General features: G+C 44.0%; 1 protein-coding gene across 4 annotated transcripts in view; it reads right to left on the bottom strand.

Moving 5' to 3' along the window:
* Nucleotides 1-457: 457 nt before the first annotated feature.
* zgc:66433 (uncharacterized) overlaps nt 458-20,479 on the bottom strand; it is a 52,392-nt gene continuing 32,370 nt past the window's right edge. For 3 of the 4 annotated variants that reach the window (XM_035909785.2, XM_087847684.1, XM_087847688.1), the window contains exons 4-16: nt 20,100-20,226; nt 11,778-11,912; nt 11,619-11,678; nt 8,336-8,485; nt 7,739-7,826; nt 6,887-7,160; nt 6,304-6,799; nt 3,967-5,260; nt 3,632-3,735; nt 3,349-3,496; nt 2,953-3,071; nt 2,765-2,852; nt 459-2,319 (exon numbers count right to left, since the gene is read on the bottom strand). In XM_035909785.2, coding sequence (XP_035765678.2) covers nt 1,871-2,319; nt 2,765-2,852; nt 2,953-3,071; nt 3,349-3,496; nt 3,632-3,735; nt 3,967-5,260; nt 6,304-6,799; nt 6,887-7,160; nt 7,739-7,826; nt 8,336-8,485; nt 11,619-11,678; nt 11,778-11,912; nt 20,100-20,226 — 3,532 coding nt within the window. In that variant the 3' untranslated portion in view covers nt 459-1,870. Of the gene's footprint in view, nt 2,320-2,764; nt 2,853-2,952; nt 3,072-3,348; nt 3,497-3,631; nt 3,736-3,966; nt 5,261-6,303; nt 6,800-6,886; nt 7,161-7,738; nt 7,827-8,335; nt 8,486-11,618; nt 11,679-11,777; nt 11,913-20,099; nt 20,227-20,479 lie in introns of all 4 variants that reach the window. The other variant, XM_006781871.3, reaches the window with a different exon arrangement.

The following is a 20,479-nucleotide window of genomic DNA, read 5'->3' as shown; positions in this document are numbered from 1 at the left end:
TTACATCCCAGTTAAAGACTTTGAGTCCGGAGACCACACTGTCAGCTAACCCTGACCTTCATTGTGTTTTTTATCTTCGACTACAAACCTGTAAAGGCGTCGTTGGTGTGTATGCACGGTTCTGATTTTATTGAGATGCCATCATCTGTCTACAAACACAAACCAGCCAAAGAAGTTAAAGCCTCCTTATGATTCACTTCCTGTTTTTGCTTGAAAAGGTTTAAATGTGATGACACATGGAGAGAGTGAAGAAGAAGACGAAGAAAAAAAGCTACCAAAACTACTACTGAAACTCACAAAGACGCCTCCTGCTTCCAGAACCATTAGGAGGTGTGGCTGATCCGCAACTATATATGGCTGCCATAGTGAAATGTGAGGATGTGATGGAGGTTAAGAAAATACACACAACCAAACTGAAGTTTTATTCTACAGGAAATAAAGAACAACAGGTCACACATCCTTTGTTTTAAGATCAAATCTGCAAAGTTAAAGAGTTAGGGATTAGCAGTGGACCAAACCACTATTAGGCCTGTGGGGGTGGTAGGGTGTCTGTTTTAAAGCCTAAAAACATTATGTGAAGGTGAAAACACAACCAGGCCGGGGAAAGGAATCCCGATAATGTCAAAGTCCGGGGAATGAAAATGCTAACGGTATGTCCAGCCTGCGCGCGTTGGACACACCGGTCATATTTGTGTTAAAGGGTTCAAATCAAACTAAAGTTTCACAGTTAAGACATCACATTTCCGACTGTGCTCCACTCCTGAGGTACAAACAAACAAACACAGAAACATGCTTTATAATTTGTTCTTTACTGCGCATTATTATGTACAAGACAAATTCTCAAAAGGCCATACAAAACGAGTATCACATATCTGCATATGCTTACTGCCAGACACACTGAAATGACACAGACGATGCAAACCCAGCTCTAAGTGCCTAAGTAGCTTTATACTTATGTTTCATTTACACTGGAAAAGAATTCATAGTCGACAACACTCTGAAATTGTTTAATGCATCGCTGCGTTGCAAACAGATGACTGTGAACGCAGCGGCAGCGCTTACTGATTATCAGCTTTTTGGGGGTGGGGTTTGGGAGATTTCTGCAGGATGCTTGGAGTTGATCAAAATATCAAAAGGAGAATTCAAAAATATCAAAAGTGAAAATGAAAAAATATAATTTACACGGACGAGCCTGAAACAGGAGTGTCCACGGAACTGATTGGACGTGCTTCTCTAAAAGTAGATTTGATTAAAAACAAAGAACAGCTCTGGATGTAATCCTCATCTCACTCTCAGACCACGGACTATTCCATTTTCCTCAAATATATCAGCATTTATACCTGCCTTATTATAAACACACACACACACACACACACACACAGGCCGGCAGCATTGTGTAGGTCCATTCTTAAGAACGAACAGAAGATTTTTTCTGTTACTTTATCATGGTTCTGGGTAAATGAAGTGTTCTCATATAAAATAACATCTCTGTGTTCCCTTTCCTGAAATGTTTAGTGATGTGAAGTGGATTTATCCGAGTTAAAGTTAAAACGTACTGGTGTGAGGCTGCAGGTGTCTCATTCTCGCACCTCATCCCAAACTACAAATCTTTAAAAGCAACCAAACAAACAAAAAAATATCCTCCTCGAGTAAGACGCGTTAACTTTCAGGGTCCTACAGTGTCATTTAGAAAACAGAAATGAAGGAGTAAAAAAGAGCCTGCCTTCAGCTGTGGAGCTGGGCATTTTACACCAATCTAAAGCCTGAAGCTCAGGATTAAAAGATATTTGTGTGCAAACCGGTTCTGCTCCATCCTGGAGCCTTTCAGGTCCCACGGGGGGCGTGGTTTCTCTAAATCTGACCTGGCCTGTCACTGGACTATCTGGGGCATCTCGCTCCAGGCTTTGGCTTTCTTCTTGGCCAGCGCCATCCAGGGGGGCTCGTCCTGAGCCAGAGTCGTGGGAGGCAGGTTTCGCTGGGAGGGCGGCGTCTGTCCAGGAAGCCCCGGCGCTCTCAGGACGGGCTTTTCTGAGGCGATCCTCGATGGAAATGGGGAGCAGGTGAGCGGGGGCGGAGTTTTAGAGGGAGATGACGGAGTAGCAGGAGATTTTGGAGCGTCTGGTGTTGACAGGGATCGCTGGGGAGGGTTAGGTTGTGGTGGGTACTTTGCTTGGGGTGGTGGGACGTAGGGTTTAGGGGCAACACAGGGGAGGGGCTGGGATTTTAAAGGCTGAGGCGGCACTGGAGTCGGAGGAGAGAAAGGCCTTCTGGCCTCCTTGTCTGGAGACACTGACGGCTTGCTTATCTCCAAATGAGCCCCTGCGAGAAAACACACACACACACACACACACACGTAAACAATAAACCCGAGGAGAGACTTTGACAGAAATGTATTTTAAAGTTAAAGCTCACAGACTATTTACTTCTGACCTCTGTAAATAGTCTGAAAGACTTCAATACTAACTTCAGGTTGTTGTGCAACACCACCTTTCACCCTACACCACCCACGTGAGGCCAAAATAGTGTCTAGTGTTTTCTACACTGTATTGTTTATGTGTGGATTTCCGCTAAATTGTTATGTACAATTACATCAGCCGCCAACACAAAGTGTTAATTATTTATCTAGTGTAGTAGCAGAGGCTGACCAGACGAGGGCAGCAGTGCATAGGGAAACAGACATTTGCTGAGGTACTGCACAAATGACGAAGGAGCCTAATGAATGGACTGTGTGTGTGTTTGCATGTGTGTGCGTGCTGAGCTTTGCCTTTGGTTTCAGCTGTTTTGGTGCCTTGCTCCTTGCTTGCAGCTGAGCAGACGTATGTTGGAAGTGAAGACTTTCTCTCTTGGTCCTCCTGAAAGAGCAGCAGCAGAACAGTCACATACAGATCACGTGGTGGTGGCGGCGTACTCTGCACGCATGCATCCTGTTTTTGTGCGTCTCTGTAAGTCTACCTTCTTGACAGTGATCTCCTCCAGTGAGTTTTCCTTATAGATCTTCTGCTTCTGTTTGGCCACAGAGATCCAGCTGGGAGGATCAGATCCAGCAGAAACAGCGCGGCCCGCAACTGAATCTAAATTAACAACACACACAGTTGTTACGCCACAGGCTGGCTCGCGAGCTGCTTTCTTACACTTGTCGAGTTCAGGATTGTTACGCTCGAGCAGATTAATACGGCGAGGCTGCGCAGCGCTCCTGTGATCTTGTCCGTGAGCAGTTCGAGCGGTCTTTAGTCTGAGCCGTGGCCATGTTTAATATGAACATTCACCACTGACACAGTGTATACATGACAGAAGCAAAGAAGAAGCATGATAATTCCTCTTTAAGTAAAGATGAACGTGGACACACACCTGAGACGCGCTTCAGTTTCCCTCCACTGTCAGCTTGAACCTCTGGCTTCTTAGGCAGCGCAGGTTTGATGCTGACCGGTGGACAGATGGATGGTTGCGGGAAGTCAACTTTAGAGCTGGGTGGCTGAGTTTGTGACTCAGTCGGAGGCTAAAGGATAATAAATAAAACACAAATAATACATTTGACATGAATTTAAGCTTCAAGTTTCAGGTTTCCTGCATCATGTTTGAGAGGTAAGAAGTTCAGAGTGTCCTAGAAACCCTTAAAAAGCTTTTCAATCACCTCTGTGTTTTCCTCCTCTGAGCTGAAGCGCAGCAGAGCCGACGTCTTCCTCAGCCGAACTCCGAAGGGATTGTCCGGGTTTCCCTCTACAATCACTGAGCTCTCTGCAGGTGGCAGCGTAGGAAAAAGTGGTTATAATTTACCCTCCTTTGATACAGATTAGGACACTTCAGACAGGAAACATCCAGTGTTTGCAAGGTTCACTTTAAAGCATACACAGCATGCACGTGCTAGTCCAGTAAAATCAGCCTCGTCTAAACACAACCAAAGTGGATCCTGTCCCTGCAGAAAACGGCTTCATCATCTACCATCACACACACGTTCAGCGCTCTTACCTTCAATGCTCGCAGAAGTAGAGATCTTGGGTGGAGCCGGTGTCACACTGCTTTGTGGTTTGGCGGTTTTCACCCTACTGGGGCTCAGCACCAACTCGACCTTTGGTGAAGTCGCCGGTTCTGCTTTCGTGACCGAATCCTCGGTCACAGTCTCCGGCTCCTCGCAGCTGGATGGTGCGACAGCGAAGGGGGAGGAGACAGAAGTGGGTGGGGAAGGAGGAGGGTTCAGACTTTGTGATCTCTGCCAGGCGGGAGCAATCGTGAAGCGGACTTTAGTCTGATCGGGGCTGCAGGGCGGCTGGCTTGTCTCTTCCTCAGCAGGTGCAGGAGATGCAGCGTCTTGATGCGTTTCTTCTTCTTCTTCCTCCTGCACACTGTCAGCTTCCTCTTTATCTGCAGAGGTGGACTCTGTGTCATGTGAAGCCGCCTCACTGGCGCTGTCACTGGAATCTGCAGCAGCTGGAGGCAGCTGGAATAAAGACGTGGCTTTTTCTGAACTGGGAGAAACTAGATTTATGTGGACGATCGCTGTGCTGGTCTTGGTGGGACTCCTGGCCTCGCTCTTTGGTGACTGCAGGGACAAAGGAGAAGGCTCGGGGGAGCCGTCATCTTGTTCTGCGGCTTCACTCGGACCCTCCTCCATCTTTTTGGTGTCTGATTGTGGCGTTGCTTCCTCGCTCTCCAGCTCCTGTTCGCTTTGATCTGCATCACTCTGGCTCGCTCCCACGCCTTTCTCCGATTGGTCTAACCCCACGCTGAGGTCAGACCCCTCCTCTACTGTGTCTTCTCCCTCTTCAGTCTCGTCTCCATAGTTTTGGTTGAAATCTTGCTCCTTCTGCTCCGTGGTGAGTCCTTGATCGCTCATATCTGCTGGGATTTGATCATCATCTTTGAGTTTTACAGCGCACACGGAGTCACCTTCAAGCGCCACACCTTCATCCGCCTCCTGCGCCACCACCTGAATTTCTTCACCCGGCATATCCGGAAGCATCTCAGGCATCTCTTCTGCACCTCTCTCTTCTCCTTCCACTGCTTCCTCTGCCTCCTCCACTTCTGTCCTTTCAGTCGTCTCGACTTCCTCATCCTCTTCCCTCATCTCCTGCCCTTCCTCCTCCTCCTCCATTTCAGACTTCTTCTCCAGCTTGCTTGCCTCCTCCTCGTCCCCTCCCTCACTCTCCTCATCTTCTTGTTCCACGTTGTCGTCACCTGCCTGGCTGATAGTTTGGCATGAGAGCACGCCGTCGTCCTCTTCAGGCTTGACTTCTTCTGCCTGCTCTTCTCCTTCCTCCTCATCCTAGCAAGTAAAAAGAGGGGGAAAAAAGGGAATGTGACTGTGGCTAAATGGCATGAAAGAGATTTAAGAAAACATGATCACATCCATCCATCCATTTGCTTCCGCTTATCCTTTTTAAGGGTCACGAAGGGCGCTGGAGCCTATCCCAGCTGCCTTAGGGCGAGAGGCAGGATACACCCTGGACAGGTCGCCAGTCTGTCGCAGGGCTAACACACAAACACAGACAACCATTCACACTCACATTCATACCTATGGGCAATTTAGAATTTCCAATTAACCTATCCCAACTAATTGCATGTCTTTGGACTGTGGGAGGAAGCCAGAGGACCCAGAGAGAACCCACGCAAACACAGGGAGAACATGCACAGAAAGAACCCGGGCTGATGGTGGAATTGAACTCAGAACCTATGAGGCAACAGTGCTAACCACTGTACCACCGCACTGCCCAAGAAAACCCCCCAAAAAACATGATCATGTTAAATCTATTTTCTTGCATCTACCTTTTTTTTCCATTTCCTGAGAGAAACTAAACTGAATAAAAAGCAAAAGTTGCAATTAAATAAAAATGTTCTAAAAATGAGAAAATAATAACTATGCCTCTATCATATCTGAAAGAGCTTTTAGTGACAAATGTCTTTCTGATAAAGCTTTTAGTTAATGCTGGATCAGGCTAATCTCTCATTTCTTTAAAAATCGAAATTCAATTTAACCTTATTTAGATTTTTAAAAATAAAGTGGATGAACATTTTTTTAAAGTTCCCTTGCACTGGAATCTGTGTTCCCTCATTTTCTCCATCCATGGAACATTCATATCTCATGCGAGTCTTATTCTAGTTTTGGACCGTGTCTGCATTTGGAGCTTCACATCATATGCTTCCCTTTATTCCTGCCACAGTGCGCGTTGGCTGACATATAAACTGCCTAATATATAGAGACACTCACGAAGCAGCGTCAGAGGAGTTTAGGGTAAGTGAGGAAGGCATGGGGCCTTTTATCTTCCACACAAAATCCATTTAAAATGTCAAATAACCTAAGATTCATACATCAGATCGAATAAATCTCTCCACAGCTGGTTCTTCCTCCTCTTCCTCCTCCTCCGTTTCTTCCTCAGCATCCACTCCTCCTCCTTCTTCTTCCTGCCACAAGGAAGTGACAACCTGCTCCTCTTCGTTCGTGGTCTGATCTGACAGCATGGAGCACGAGGGAGCAGCCTGAGAACTGAGGGACTCATCCACCTCTTCCTCTTCTTCCTTAACCTCCTCTCCTTCTTCCATTTCTACCTCTTCTTCCTCCTTCTCTTCGACCTCTTCCTCCTTCATCTCCAGGACGGTGCCCTCAGTTTTCATATCGAGCGAGGCAGACACGAGGGGCGTCTTCAAAGAGCTCAGCACCTCCTGTAAGAAGGAGTTCTCCTCCTCCCCATGGTTCTGGACCCCATCTTCTTCACTTTCAGATGCAGAGTCACTTACATCCTTACTCTCCGCTGCACTGGAAGCCATGCTTGTGTCCGTCAAGCCAGAAGGGGGCTCTGGTGTGGCCCTAGAAGCAGAAATCAAGAGATAAGATAAAACAAACCAAGCTACACTCCTGGGAGGGGAAAACCAAAAGGAAACCATTTCTATTCACCTGGGACTATCCAGAGAGGAGGCGCTTGAGCTGAGCTTGGAGGAGGGCAGGGGCTGGCTGTCGGAGTCTTCTTCCTCCGAGTGACTTGGCTCAGGAGGACAGGAAGTGTCCAGGCCGTGAGAAACATCCTGTTCGGCTTCGGACTCATCTTCTCCCTCCTCCTCATCGCTCAACAGGGATTGTATGGAATGTTGTGGTTGATCCTTCTCCTCGCTCTCCTCCTCCTCATTTTCCTCCCTCTCAACTTCTGGTTTCAGCAGAACATCAGCCACTTCTGAATCAAACACACAAAAAAATGTCATTGTATCATCAGACTTAAGTAACAAGTATATGGAAGCTGATGGCAGCCAATATAAACCACTTCATTATTATTTGTGTGAATTATCTATAAAAAAAAATAAATATTATAAATAAATATATATAAATATAATGAATATTAAATAACTTTGTAAAAGAAATAAAGTAAAGTTATATTCATGACTGATTTTCTATTATTCAACTGTTGCAATTAAAATTATTTACACTAAAATGTGTGTCTGGTTTCTTGTAAGGTTATGCAGTAGTTAAAATTACTCACAGTAGAATTATATCTTTGTTTCCTGTAAAAACCTGATTTGTTCTCCCCTTATTCTTGTGTTTAAGTGTACGTAAATATAATTGCATTGTAATTTCACATAAAATACAGTGATATTCCATTTAATTACAGTGTTACCAAAATAACTTTAAAAAATACATACATGTATCTTTCGCACTCATGTGGACTATAACCCTTCTATTTGATTAAATACTTTTGTTTTAATATTGGCATTCACAGGCTTCCATACATGAAAACTAAGGGTTTTGTGCGCACACCTTCTGCCTCCTGCTGGTCCTGCAGCGGTGTGGAGGTCGTCAGCTTCGCCTCCACCTTAGACTCTTGTCCTGCTTTCCCCTCTGTTCGCTGCACAGAAACGAGACATTTGTGGTGACATCAGCATCATCAATCGCCAATGAACAGTCAGCTAAGCAGTCCTAGAAAACTGTAGCAGCATACATGTGATAACATCCAATACAGCAACAGCTCTCATGAATTTGTATCAGTAAAATTACTTTTTTTCTCAGCGTAACTTCTTTGAAAAGTTTGAATGACTGAGAGGGACGAATGCCTGTGCAGACAGGACCACCTGACCCGTTCACTGGCTGCTGTACTTTTCTGCACTCACTTTCAGTTTAACCTCCATGTAAAAAGGTTTTTAGATAATGTGGGGAAACTATTGACTAATCACTTTGATTGTCCCACTGTTTATGTTTCTTTTTTATAGTTGAGGGATTACTTTGTTAGGTCCAGTTTTATCACAAAACAGAGACTCTATGCAATGAGAGCCACGCCATGAAAAGCTATAAAGATCCATTTAAAGTAATGGGAGTATTAGTGTTTATTCATGCTAGAGCTTTTGTTTCCCCTCTTACACTGGCAGGTCTCCTCCTGGCTTTTTGCCTCAGGGCCAGCTTGTGCTTGGCTGCAGAGTTATCCAGACAGACAAAAGGACTGGCCGGCTGGCTGAAGTCTCCTGGAACCACCAGGGGGCTCACTGCTCTGCTGGAGGCTGCGCAGGACAGCTGGGAAGACAGGAAACACTCATTTAGCATTTAGCAACACTCAACCAGGAGAGATCTCTGGGGACAGAATTTGACCATCCATCCAATTGTCCCCCCCCCACCCCCCCAAATGGGACGGCTCCAAATAGAGGTGGTCAACTCTCAGACATCAGCCACACTTGTAAGAAGCTTAAAAGCACAAACATTGAAAAATCCCCCAAGGATGCAAACAAGTAGCCAGAGACTGAGCAAGAGAGGGGGAGTCCAGCTGTACAAACATGAGCAGTCCTTATCTGCAGAACCAACACTAGTCTGTCATCACAGAAACTTACCTGTCTCACCTCTCACAAACTCACATTTTCACTTATTTCAACACAAAACCCACAAAAACACTGCTCTTCTTCCACTAAACAGACACACACACACACAGTTTAACACTGCAACACACGCTACATGCTAATGTCTGTCTGCATCTGTTAGACTGTAAAATACCATTTCAGAGTTTTCATTCTGCATGTAAACCAAAAACTGTTGTGTTGTATGAACACATGGTTTGTTTTATGATCTAACTGAAATTACCCTTAAAACATATTCATGAAATATCGCATAACACAGTACTTCTTTAACAATATATAGGTTTCCCTGTGTGTGTGTGTGTGTGTGTTGGAGAGGCAGACTCTTAATGCTTTAACTACAAGCAGACATGCTGACTGCCAAAGAAACCATTGGAATGCACTCTGAACACTCAACACACACACACACACACACACACACACACACACACACACACGGTCAGTGGAATAACATGTACTGTGGCTGGAGAAAAGAAAAGAAAAAGAAGGTCAGAGAGAGGGAAAGGGGGAAAGCAACATACAGAGGAAGAAGAGGTCAAGCTGCAGACTTCCATTTAAGGTTTGAGGAGAAGCTGGAGGATTGGTTATGACCACACCCAAACAGACACACACACACACACACACAGACAGAAGCCCATCTTCCACTATCACACACGGCACATGACAACTATTTCCTGTGCTGCAGATACGTGTTGAACATAAACTTCTCCATTTATGTCTGTACAGGATTTAAAAACACGACACTGTTACTGAAAGAAGTAAACAGCCAATCGCGTTCCAGTCTCCATGGTGAGAAAGGATGCTGAGCCAATGGTATGTCTGAAGCATCGTTTCATCACCGAGTCTCAAACAGTGACTCACAATTAAAAAACACTGATTCCTTAAACCTGCAATAAGTGATACACTGTAACCTTATATGTTAGTATGCATTCGTTTCCAATTGGCCACCTGATGTTATATCAAGTATTGATTCTCCTTTTAATTCATCTAATAACAATAAAGATTATGCTGTTAATCAGCTGGTTGCTAACTCTGTCAGTGTTCACTTACATAATAGGTGGCTTCATATACATGGCACTAATGGAACCTTTGAGGATGCTGGGAAACCTTGGGTCCTGCTTTGACACGTACCGCCTAACTAAGCACTGCTGCAGACCATGTGCAGCCTTTCATGCAAACAGTTATTCCCTGATGGCTGTGAGCCCTTTCAGCGGGATAAAGGACCCTGCCACGAAGCAAATATAGTTCAGGAATGGTTTAAGAAGCACAACGACGAGTTTGAGGTGTTGATTTTGCCTCTAAATCCACTTAGGCATCTGTGGGATGTGCTGGACAAACAAGTTCATTGTGGTGCCAGATACCACAACACAGTTTCAGGGGTCTAGTGGTTCCTCGATGGGTTAGGACTGTTTTGGAAGAAAACAGGGGACCAAAACAATATTAGACAGGTGATTATGATGTTATGTCTGATCTATGGACAATCTGGCTTCTTTATGCAACTAGCAGAGTCGCCCCCTGCTGGGATCTGGAAGTATTACAGACATTTGTATGCTGGCTTCACTTTACAACACAATGGAAACAATAAACTCAGGAGATGATTCTCAGATCATCTCATTCTCAAACGATGTTCTTTGTCTTACACAGTTTGGTCATCCACTGCTAATAGAAACAGGCAGTCTGAACTCCTCTAATGACCAACTTATATCCACAAACTATAGACAAGTATGTGTGAAAAGATGACAAAGTCTGCACTCTTTACATTTACTGTAAATGCATTTAACACTGGCTGACCTAGACCCAAGTCTCCACAGTGACGTATGCTGACAGCGATGGTGTGAGTCAAAGCTTGGATTGTTGCAGATAAATCTAATTCATTTTCTAAATAAAGCCTGGGGGAAAAAAACAAAAGAAAAGAAAAAAAACCCACAATCAAGTAAACAATTGACATCTTAGTGAATTCTCAGTGGATGGATAAACTGCACAAAGTGCCACTGTAAGTGCAGTCCATCCTTGACCACATTCCTGTGTGTGGAATTGACTTTAAAGGGGATATTTTCAGGGTTTTGTGTGCCTGTCATTGTAGCCAGCCATTTGTGGCTCTTTCCAGTGGGAGAATGACCAAAACCCGCCTGAAACTGCTAAAAGTACACTATCATTAAAGGCTCCTTCGTCATAGTTTGCTGACTGTGCTTCTAGGCCATATTATAGTCAGTGAGACTAATTGGATAGCTGATGTTCTCGGGACATTTGCCTTATCGTGAACTGGCACTGTGATTCTCTGGATCCATAAAAAGGACTCATTTGAAATTATTGTTAGGGAGAATATGAGGCATTCTGGGTAACACTGGTTAAACCGCAGATCTATACGCAGGGTCAGGAGGACGATACAAAAAACAGAAAGCTGAAACAAAAAGACTAAAAGCAACAGAGGGGAAAAAAGAGCGACAAAGAGAGGGAACATAGGGAAAGATGTCATTTTGCATGAAGGGGCTTTTATTTAGAACCAAGAGCAGCATTTTAGTGATTAGACGGGATCATGAGATTTGTTCTCCGCCACAGTCACATGAGGAGCAATCACACACAGCTCCAACACATCCACAAAGATTCCTCCTGGCTTTTACAAATCACATCGATCTTACTTGAATCGCTGTTTTGGCTGTAATGCCACACGCAGGACATGGTGCAGATCGTAAAGCATCGCAGCGTGGAAGTTCACTCGTCGGTAAATGTGTCGGTTGTGAATGGAACAAAGCATGAAATAAACAATGCAGTATCTTAGTTTTCGTTGCACTGACGCTTACCCGGTCCTCATCGCTGTCTATTCCCTCCAGACTGATGGAACTGTTCGCCTGAGCCTGATTCTGGGAGACGCACCAAGAACAAGGAGAAGAATGTTAGCAGCCAAACTCAGGGGCACTAACAGGAGGAAGGCATCATTGAAAGCATGTCTTTATCGAGACCGTGTGAACTGTTGTGTATTCTGGTGGGCTGCAGGGTAGGCCGTCATCCTCAGACATGGTCGCAGGATCTTCTGCCCTCTTCACACACATCAGAGACGGTGGAGAGCCCAGTTTGATGGCCTGCTTCAGCTGAAGCTGCAGAGGAGAAAAAAAAAAGAGCACATTTATGACAGCAGGGTTAGTGCGTGCACGTTTCAGGCATGTGCTCACCTGTTTGTTTTATAAGGAAGTGAAGGTGTTTATCATTACTTACAGTTGGGGAAACACCATATCTGTGACCCTGTTTAATAAACTACAGCTCTGTATGAAAGGCTAACAATGGCGTGTTTGAGTACACGTTTATTAAGCATTACAGCTGTTTGCAGGGGAAAAAGATCTTTACTGTGGTGGAATATGAACAGTGAGGACTCATAGCTGGGCACTCAACAGAGAAGCGAAAGCCCTTTGAAAGTGATTGTGTATCTGTGTGTGTAGCTGGTATCGCAGAAACTCAAACAGTCTTTATCTGCGTGCTTCCCTGTAACAGTCAGTCAAGGACTCATTTACTCAGTTTCAAAGCACAGGACAATACAGCTTTTCTGTAGCAGGGCTGGACACTGACACGCACCAACACACACAGACACACACGGACACACAATACAAGTTTCTTGATAAAGTCACAAAGAATCTGCTGTTCTAAATGTTTCTATTTTAACATCGTCAGCTTATATACTGGAAGCTGTTTGTGGGTGGAAGCAAAAATTAATCTGAAATGTAGTTTGTTTTTTTTTAAATGTGCTTAAAGGGAGGGTTCACCTCAAAAACCACATTCATGCATTTCTCTCATATCAGCTCTACACATGTCTGCTCCCTGTTGAATATAATGGAACTAACTGACACTTGCACAAAGATTCTTGTGAGCATTTACCCTTCTATTAAACTGCACCTGCCAATCATATCATTCTGCTCATGATGCTAGCTGCGGTGTGACAGGGTGGACATCCTCAAATTCATCCTCCGCTCCGCTGTAATAGTGCACTGGTAGTCTATAGGTCCAACGCAGAGCACGGCAGAGCTCCACCTGTATGTAGTAGCTGTGTACTGTCACCAGGGGGCAGCATCAAAAATATGTTGAACCAGTGGTTAGTGTGTTACAGTTGTTAGTGTTTGCCCTTTAGCCACGGTCCCACAGAAGACAAAAGTCTTTGTAGTGGAGTGAAAATTGTCCACTTGTCGGGCCACAGACAGTGTAAAAGATGGAGACACTGTAGCTGCAAAGTTGCATTCTCTTTAACGGCCACCAGGGGGTGATAGCTGGGGTTGCTCCTGTATACACCAATGAGAAATCGGCTGTCAGCTGTGACCACAGTAAACGATTTCCTGATAGGTTTATGGACCAGGTTACTAGTTTTGGGTAAGAGTGAGCAAAATTTTAAACTCACTGACAGAAAGGAAGATAATCCAACGTTAATGACTTTTTTTTTTTTTTTTAACACTTTCTCTTTATTGATTTTCATCTTATTTTACATACAGAACTAAAGAGGGCAAGGGAAACCAACACATTCACATATGTTCACATATTCCAAAATACACAACGGCTTGTTTTACTTACACATATTACATATTACACAGGTGCATGTTCCATTCAAACAAATTCGTAGCGGTCCCTCTGCATCACAGAGGTATCAGTTTCTAGTCTCTTGACGTATAACGATCCCATCGTTCCCAAAGTCTCTCTCCTTTCTCCTTCTGTAGCCGCAGTGAGAGGGTAATCAGTTCCATATGATGAATTGTGTTAATAATGTCTATGACCAGCTTCCGTGTGGGGGGGCTTGTCTGTAACCAACACTTAGTAATTGCCTTTTTGCATGCAACCATAATTATTTTCAGTAAATATGAGTCTCTGTTATTTATATCCTCAGGGATATTCCCAAGGTATATGGTACTAAAGGAGAAATCCAGTGTTACTTCCAGCACATCCATCACCATTTGTTTAATCTCCTCCCAAAAGGTCTTCAGTTTAGGGCATGACCAGAAGACATGGAAGCAACCCGCAGCGACCTCCCCGCACTCCCTCCAGCATGAAGCGCCTGAACCACTTATTTTGGATTTCTGCTTTGGTGTGATGAAGAATCTAATTAAATTCTTCCATCAAAAATCTCGCCATGTTAAAGAATTTGTGGTAGATAACACATTCTTCCACATCTGCAACCAATCTTCCTCTGAGATAGTTATACCTGCTTCTTTTTCCCATCGATGACTGACATATCTTGTTGAGGTCTTTTTCATGGCTGTAAAACTTCTGTATATTTTGCCTATAGTACCTCTTATAATGTTCTCACCATAAGCATCCATAAATATTTGGATCACCCCACTAGCATCTGCGTCAAGCATTTTAATTTCCTTCCGGAAGAAGCTCCGAACCTGTAGGTAACGATAAAAATCTTCCCTGCCGATCTCGTAAATCTGACACGTCCTGAAAATTTATCAGCTCCCCATGCTTCACTATCTTACAGATCGCAGTGATTCCATGCCTGGACCACTCCCTGAATTTATGGTCTAACAATGCTGGAAGGAAGCGTGGGAGATACGCTGGCCATCCCAGCAACCCTATTTCCCTATTAAGACCAAAAATTTTAATCACATCTGCCCATTTTTTCAGGGAAAAACTTACACATAAATTTTGCATCTGATATGCCTGTGGCAAACTCTCAAGAGACCCCAGAACAGACTGTATTGGGAAATCCATCAAAGAAAGCTCAATGTCCTTCCATTTTGCCTCAAACTTAGAGTTACACCAGCACACTAGAGGTCTGATCTGGGCTGCCAGATAGTAATCCTCAAAGCACGGTAGAGCCATGCCCCCCCACTCACCAGGCAGCTGCATTGTTGCATATTTCACTCTCGGCCTTTTATTTCCCCATATGAATCTTGAGCAATGCATATCCCACTCCCTAAATTGTTTTGCTGGGACCTCCACTGGAAGTGCTGCAAACAAATATAGCAGCTTTGGGAGGATATTTATCTTTATTGCTCTAACTTTGCTGCCCAGATCGAGGTGGAGCAGACCCCACCTCTCCAGATCTTCATATATCTTCTTGTTCACCCGGTTATAATTAACTTCATATAACAATGCAAGGTCTTTTGTCAGCAGGATCCCCAAATACTCCATTTGAGATTGATGCCATCCGAACCTATATCTTGCTACCAATTGTCTTGAGGGGTTAAAAAAGAATGTCAAGATTTGAGTTTTTTGAATGTTTAGTCTATAACCAGACAGTCTGCCATATTCTTCCAGTATTTCTATAAGCAGAGGAATTCCCTCTTCCGGGTTTCCTAGCGCTACCAGCACGTCGTCTACATACAAGCAAATTTTATTTTCCACATTCCCCGTTGTAACCCCCTCCAATCGAGGCTCTTCTCTGATGCATTGAGCCAACGGCTCAATGAAAAGGTTAAAGAGCAGTGGGCTCAACGGGCAGCCCTGCCTACAGCCACGTTGTAGTGTTATCCGATTTGAGAGGCTTCCATTAACTTTGATCCTTGCTGTTGGAGACATATAAATCATTCTTATACATTGAATAAACCTGTCACATAGCCCAAATCTCTTCAACACATGAAACAGAAATTCCCACCCGACCGTATCGTATGCCTTTTCCGCATCAAGCCCAATGAGAACTGTTCCAGTTTTCCCTTTGAGTATCTGGTCAATAATATGAATGGCCCTTCTGATATTATCGTGTGTTTGTCTGTTACCAATGAAGCCTGTTTGATCCTCCTCTATCAGCGTGGGCATCAATGTACTCAACCTCCTAGCCAAAATTGCGGCAAATAGTTTATAGTCTATATTTAACACGCTAATAGGTCTATAACCTCTGGGGTCCGTTTTATCCTTCCCTGCTTTTGGTATGACAGAGATATACGCCTCGCGCCACGATGGTGGGAGCGCCCCCCCACTCAGAGTGTAATTAAAAGAGGCCTTTAGTAGCGGGATCAAGGGTTCCCTCATCTGCCTATACCACTCTGGTGGAAATCCATCACATCCTGGGGCTTTAAAAGTCTCGAGTTTTGAGATCCCAATGTTAATCTCTTCTGCTGATATTTCTCTGACGAGTTTTTCATTCTGCTGCTTACCTATAAATGGTAGATCTAGGCTGGATAAGAAATTCTGAATCTTATGCTCATCTGCTTTATCCGGTTGTGTGTATAGCTCAGCGTAATATTCTTCAAATGCTCTCTGAATTTCTTTGAGTTTATTAGTTATCTTATTTGTTTTTAAATTTCGAACTTTATGAATAGTGTTCTCCTGTTGTTGCCTCCTGAGTCTCCATGATAATAGCCTAGCAGCTTTGGGTCCTGCCTCATACCACCGTTGTCTATTATATTTTAATTTTTTTTCAATTTCCTCACTTAAAATTTTGTGGATCTCCTGTTTAACCAGCCTCATCTGCTCCAATACCTTGGGGCACCTTGTAACGGTGTGCAGTTGTTCCAATTTTTCCAAATTTTCCTGCAAATCTGACAGCTTTTTTGCTCTCACCTTCTTTAAGACTGCACATTTTGCAATAATTTTACCCCTAAGGTATGCCTTAGCTGCATCCCATAAAATTGTGGGATTAACTGTTCCATTGTCATTGAGTTCTAAATATGTTTTTAACTCCTGTCCCATTTCTCTTTTAAATGAGTCATTATTTAACAGACCTGTGTTAAGGTGTTTTTGGGGCTAGCTTTAAACCCAATCTTCATAGTTAGTCCGGAATGATCAGATAAATCTCTCTGTCCTATTATGCAATCATTCATCTGTGGAGATCTTTACTAAAAGTAAAGAAATAATCAATCCTCGAGTACATATCATGTCTCGCTGAATAAAATGTAAATTTGCGTTCATTTTTGTGTAAATATCTCCATATATCTATAAGCCCCAACTCTGATAACATTGTTTTTACTTGTTTCTCTAATTCAGTTCCCCTCCGGTCTCGGCTAGTTGTATCCCATTTTGGATGGAGAAGTAAATTGAAATCTCCTGCACATATACATGTACCAACACTTTCTGCGGCAATAAGACTGAATATCTCCTTAAAGAACCCTGTACTACTACCAGGGGGTGCATATATATTACACAGCGTGACGTCTTCCTGTTCCATTTTTCCTTTCACCAACACAAATCTTCCCTCTTTATCTTTATGTTCTCCAGTAAACTCAAAACCAACCTTGTTCGGTATCAGAATGGCCACTCCTCTTTTTTTGCCAGATCTATGTGAGGCATAATAAATATTTTTGAATCCCATTCTCTTCCACTTCTCATGTTCTTCCTTTGATAGATGTGTTTCTTGTAGAAACGCAATATCAATTTTTCCCCTTTTTAGCTTTGAAACTATCTTACTTCTCTTAATGGGATTCTTTACACCATTTACAAAGACAATACCTTATAATACCGCATATGTTCTATGTATTTCCAACTTATTTTCCTGCACCAACAAAACAATACTCCCAGCCCTCAGAACACATAATAAACACACATGAACAAAGACAGAACTTGTCTTAACCAAATAAACCAGGTCTTCCATAAGAGAGGTTTTTTTCTCTCCTCTCAGTCTGGGGGGAAATGCCACAGTGTGGGGCCCCTCTCGTTTCCTATTTTAAAAGAAAAAGGGAAACTGAAAAACAAACAAAAAAAAACAACATGTGAGTCACCTGCATCGGACCCTCACCACTCCATGATCAAAGGGGGATCGTCTTAACAGCGAAACGGGGCCGGTGGGGCACAGGTGTTACTGCTCTGTACCGACGTCCTCCGTGCGCTGGAAAACCTTCAGCTTTTCCCGTGCGCTCCCGCGTAGATCAGCTGTATTCCCGGCGCGTCGCGGCCCAACCACGCCCGTCGGTAGCATACTGCTGATCATCTCCGCCGTAATGCCTTTGGGCTTTCTTGTGGCCACCGGTCCCACCGTGTATCCGCGTCTTCTCATATCCGCCGCAGCTTCCTCCGCGCTATTGTATAAGACCATTCCCGAGTCGAAATGAACCCGCATTTTAGCAAGCGGGGTCTGGAACCGGATGGCGTTTTCTTTAAGTACTTTTTTAACCGGGCCATACCCTTTTCTCTTCATTTGTATGTTTTCGGCATAGTCGTGATCAAAGAAAATCCGTTTCTCCTTTATATATACAGGCTTCTTCCATGCAGCGCGTAGGATTTGTTCTTTAATATTGAACTTTAAGAAGCGCACCACCGTTGATCGAGGGGGCGCCCCCGGCGGCGGCTGCACTCCCAGCGCCCGGTGAGCTCTCTCTATCCCTAGGTTCTTCTCGCTACCCAAGTCCACGCCGTCCCCCAACTCCGATATCATCATGCTTTCCACACACCTTAGCATGGAGGTGCCTTCTATGTTCTCAGGGATGCCATATATCCTTATGTTATTACGGCGTGAGCGCCCCTCCAAATCCGTAACCTTCTCTTGGAGCTGCCTCTGGTTATCCAACAGCTGAACAATGGCATCCCTCACTCCAATGTCCCATTTCTCCTTCCCCACCATGTTTCTTTCCATTTCTTCCAGACGTTTCCCCACCACCTCGATCCTGCTTGTGGCGGCGGTAACCTGTTGATTTATCTCGTGTGTTAACTCGCTCATTTGGGCTTTCTTGTCCTCTTTCAAACTTGTTCTCACGAGCGATAGCTCCTTCTTCATCTCTGCCTTAAGGTCTTGCATGCCCTCCCCCACTACTTCACTCACCACCTGTCTGAGGGGGCCTAGCGCTGATGTTGTGGCCTCCGCCGCCATCTTCTCGCCCTCTTGCTCGGAGCGTGTTTCATTTGTCTTACTCTCAAGTCGCGTTTCTAAGCTTCGGCCTGGGGCTCGTCCCTTCTTATTTTTATCTCCGCTCATTATTCTTGAGGGGAAAGTCGCTTTTAATGGATTATATTCTTGAATTGCGGATTATTTTACTATCGATGCAGGAGCTCCTGTTTATGCTGCTACTCTCGCCACCATGACACCGGAAGTCCACGTTAATGACTTCTGATAGACATGTTACTAGCCTGTGAGCTTCCTGGTCAGATTTACCCCTCAACTGCAACATCCAGCTTCAAAACACCAAAGAAGGCATCGTTGAAACATAACAAATTCATAAAGCAGTGGCTGACCTCACAGCAGCTACACCTGTCTTTTATATCATCTCAGTTGGCCGGTGTCCTGTTTTTGTGTGGTTTTTTGGTAGGTCAGGATGCAATTGCATCTTTGTAGCTTCTGTATTGTCTGAATTCCTATACTTAAAGAGCTATACTACTGGACAACAAACACAGGCCCAAAAACGCCATCAAATGGAATTTTTTTTTTTTTTTTTTTTTTTTCCTATCTGAAGTTTTCTGGACCCCTCACAGTGGCAACACCCTTGTTTAGTGAGTTACTACATGAAAGTCACTCTCCTGTGCATCATGTTAATGGCCTTGTAGTGTATCGATCCTTACATAATGTGTTTATTTTTGGCTCTGGAATGGCCTCATTCTGCTTATCAAACAGGCAGCACAGCTCACAGTGAGGATTAAGGTCAGGAAATCTCCATCAGATTGTTTTTCCACAGTAAATTCACTTTATGGAAATCAATCTATTAGCAACTTGCATCTCGCCAACATATCTGTGGCTGTTTTGCCTGAAAACTCTTGGATTTGATTATCAAGCACTCTGCCCGTGTCCGTTACACACTTTCTGATCTACAAAGGAGCCCAAATCAAACACTTCCTCGGTTTTATTTTAGCTTACAGGAGAAAGTGTTTCTTTTTAGCAAAAATCGCTGAAGGAGTTGTTTGAGTCTCACTCCTCTGTAGCTCAGCGGAGCCGTTTCATTGGAGATCAGCGCGTCCGTCTGGGTCTCATGTCTTCCCCTTTTAGCCCACTATTGTGACAGATACTCTTTCTATCTGTCTGCAGTTCTTCTCATCACACGGTCCTTTCATTTTGCTTTGACAGAACTTTAATCTCTATTTGTGAAACACATCAGTTCCGCCTGTCCAAACCGCTGCGTTTATCACATTACACATGGATCAAAACTTTTGTGTAAAAAGTCAAAGCTTATTTAATGCCACATATTACTCGTAATCCCACAGGCTTAATATATAGCAGATCTACTGGCAGCACTTTGTTCACAGTGCCCTGGGGCATAGAAGTGCTCACTCCCAAACACACTTAAAATGTGTCAGACTGTGAATCTTTATTTGTTTATTATTCCTTAATAACCCCTGTAGTCAAAGGTCAAGGGGTCGGGGGTCTCTGTTGTACTAGACCTGAGAGGACTTTAACTTTAACGTGGTTTATCTTTGATCCGATAACTGCGTTTGTGTGTGCATACCTGGAGTGATTTCACCTTCCCATGAATGCTGTCCTGCGATGCCCCCAGAGCCTCGTTCGCCTCCGATGAGTCAGAAACAAACACGGAGTCATGTGACAAAGCCTTGCCTCCCAGACTGATCTTCGACCTTTGGGAAACAGGAAGACGAAGAAATAAACACAGCACAGAGTGATGTTTCGCAGCTTCTATAACAAGACAGGTAGAAGAAAAAAAGAACCAGATGGCGGATCACGACATAAAACAAATACCATAAACTACCCATGCAGAGTGTTTGAAATGTGTTCGTCTCGCTTCTGTCGTATAAAAATATATATCAACTGAAAACACACTTGTAGTTTTTTAAGTGATGGTTTGTTGTCTCCCAGTAATTAGGATGATGA

This window comes from Neolamprologus brichardi, chromosome 2 (assembly GCF_056152115.1).
Source record: "Neolamprologus brichardi isolate AB-2024 chromosome 2, ASM5615211v1, whole genome shotgun sequence".
In the NCBI taxonomy this organism is placed as follows: domain Eukaryota; kingdom Metazoa; phylum Chordata; class Actinopteri; order Cichliformes; family Cichlidae; genus Neolamprologus; species Neolamprologus brichardi.
The sequence above is the reverse complement of the archived record's forward strand: the minus strand, read 5'-3'. Positions and strand labels throughout refer to the sequence as shown.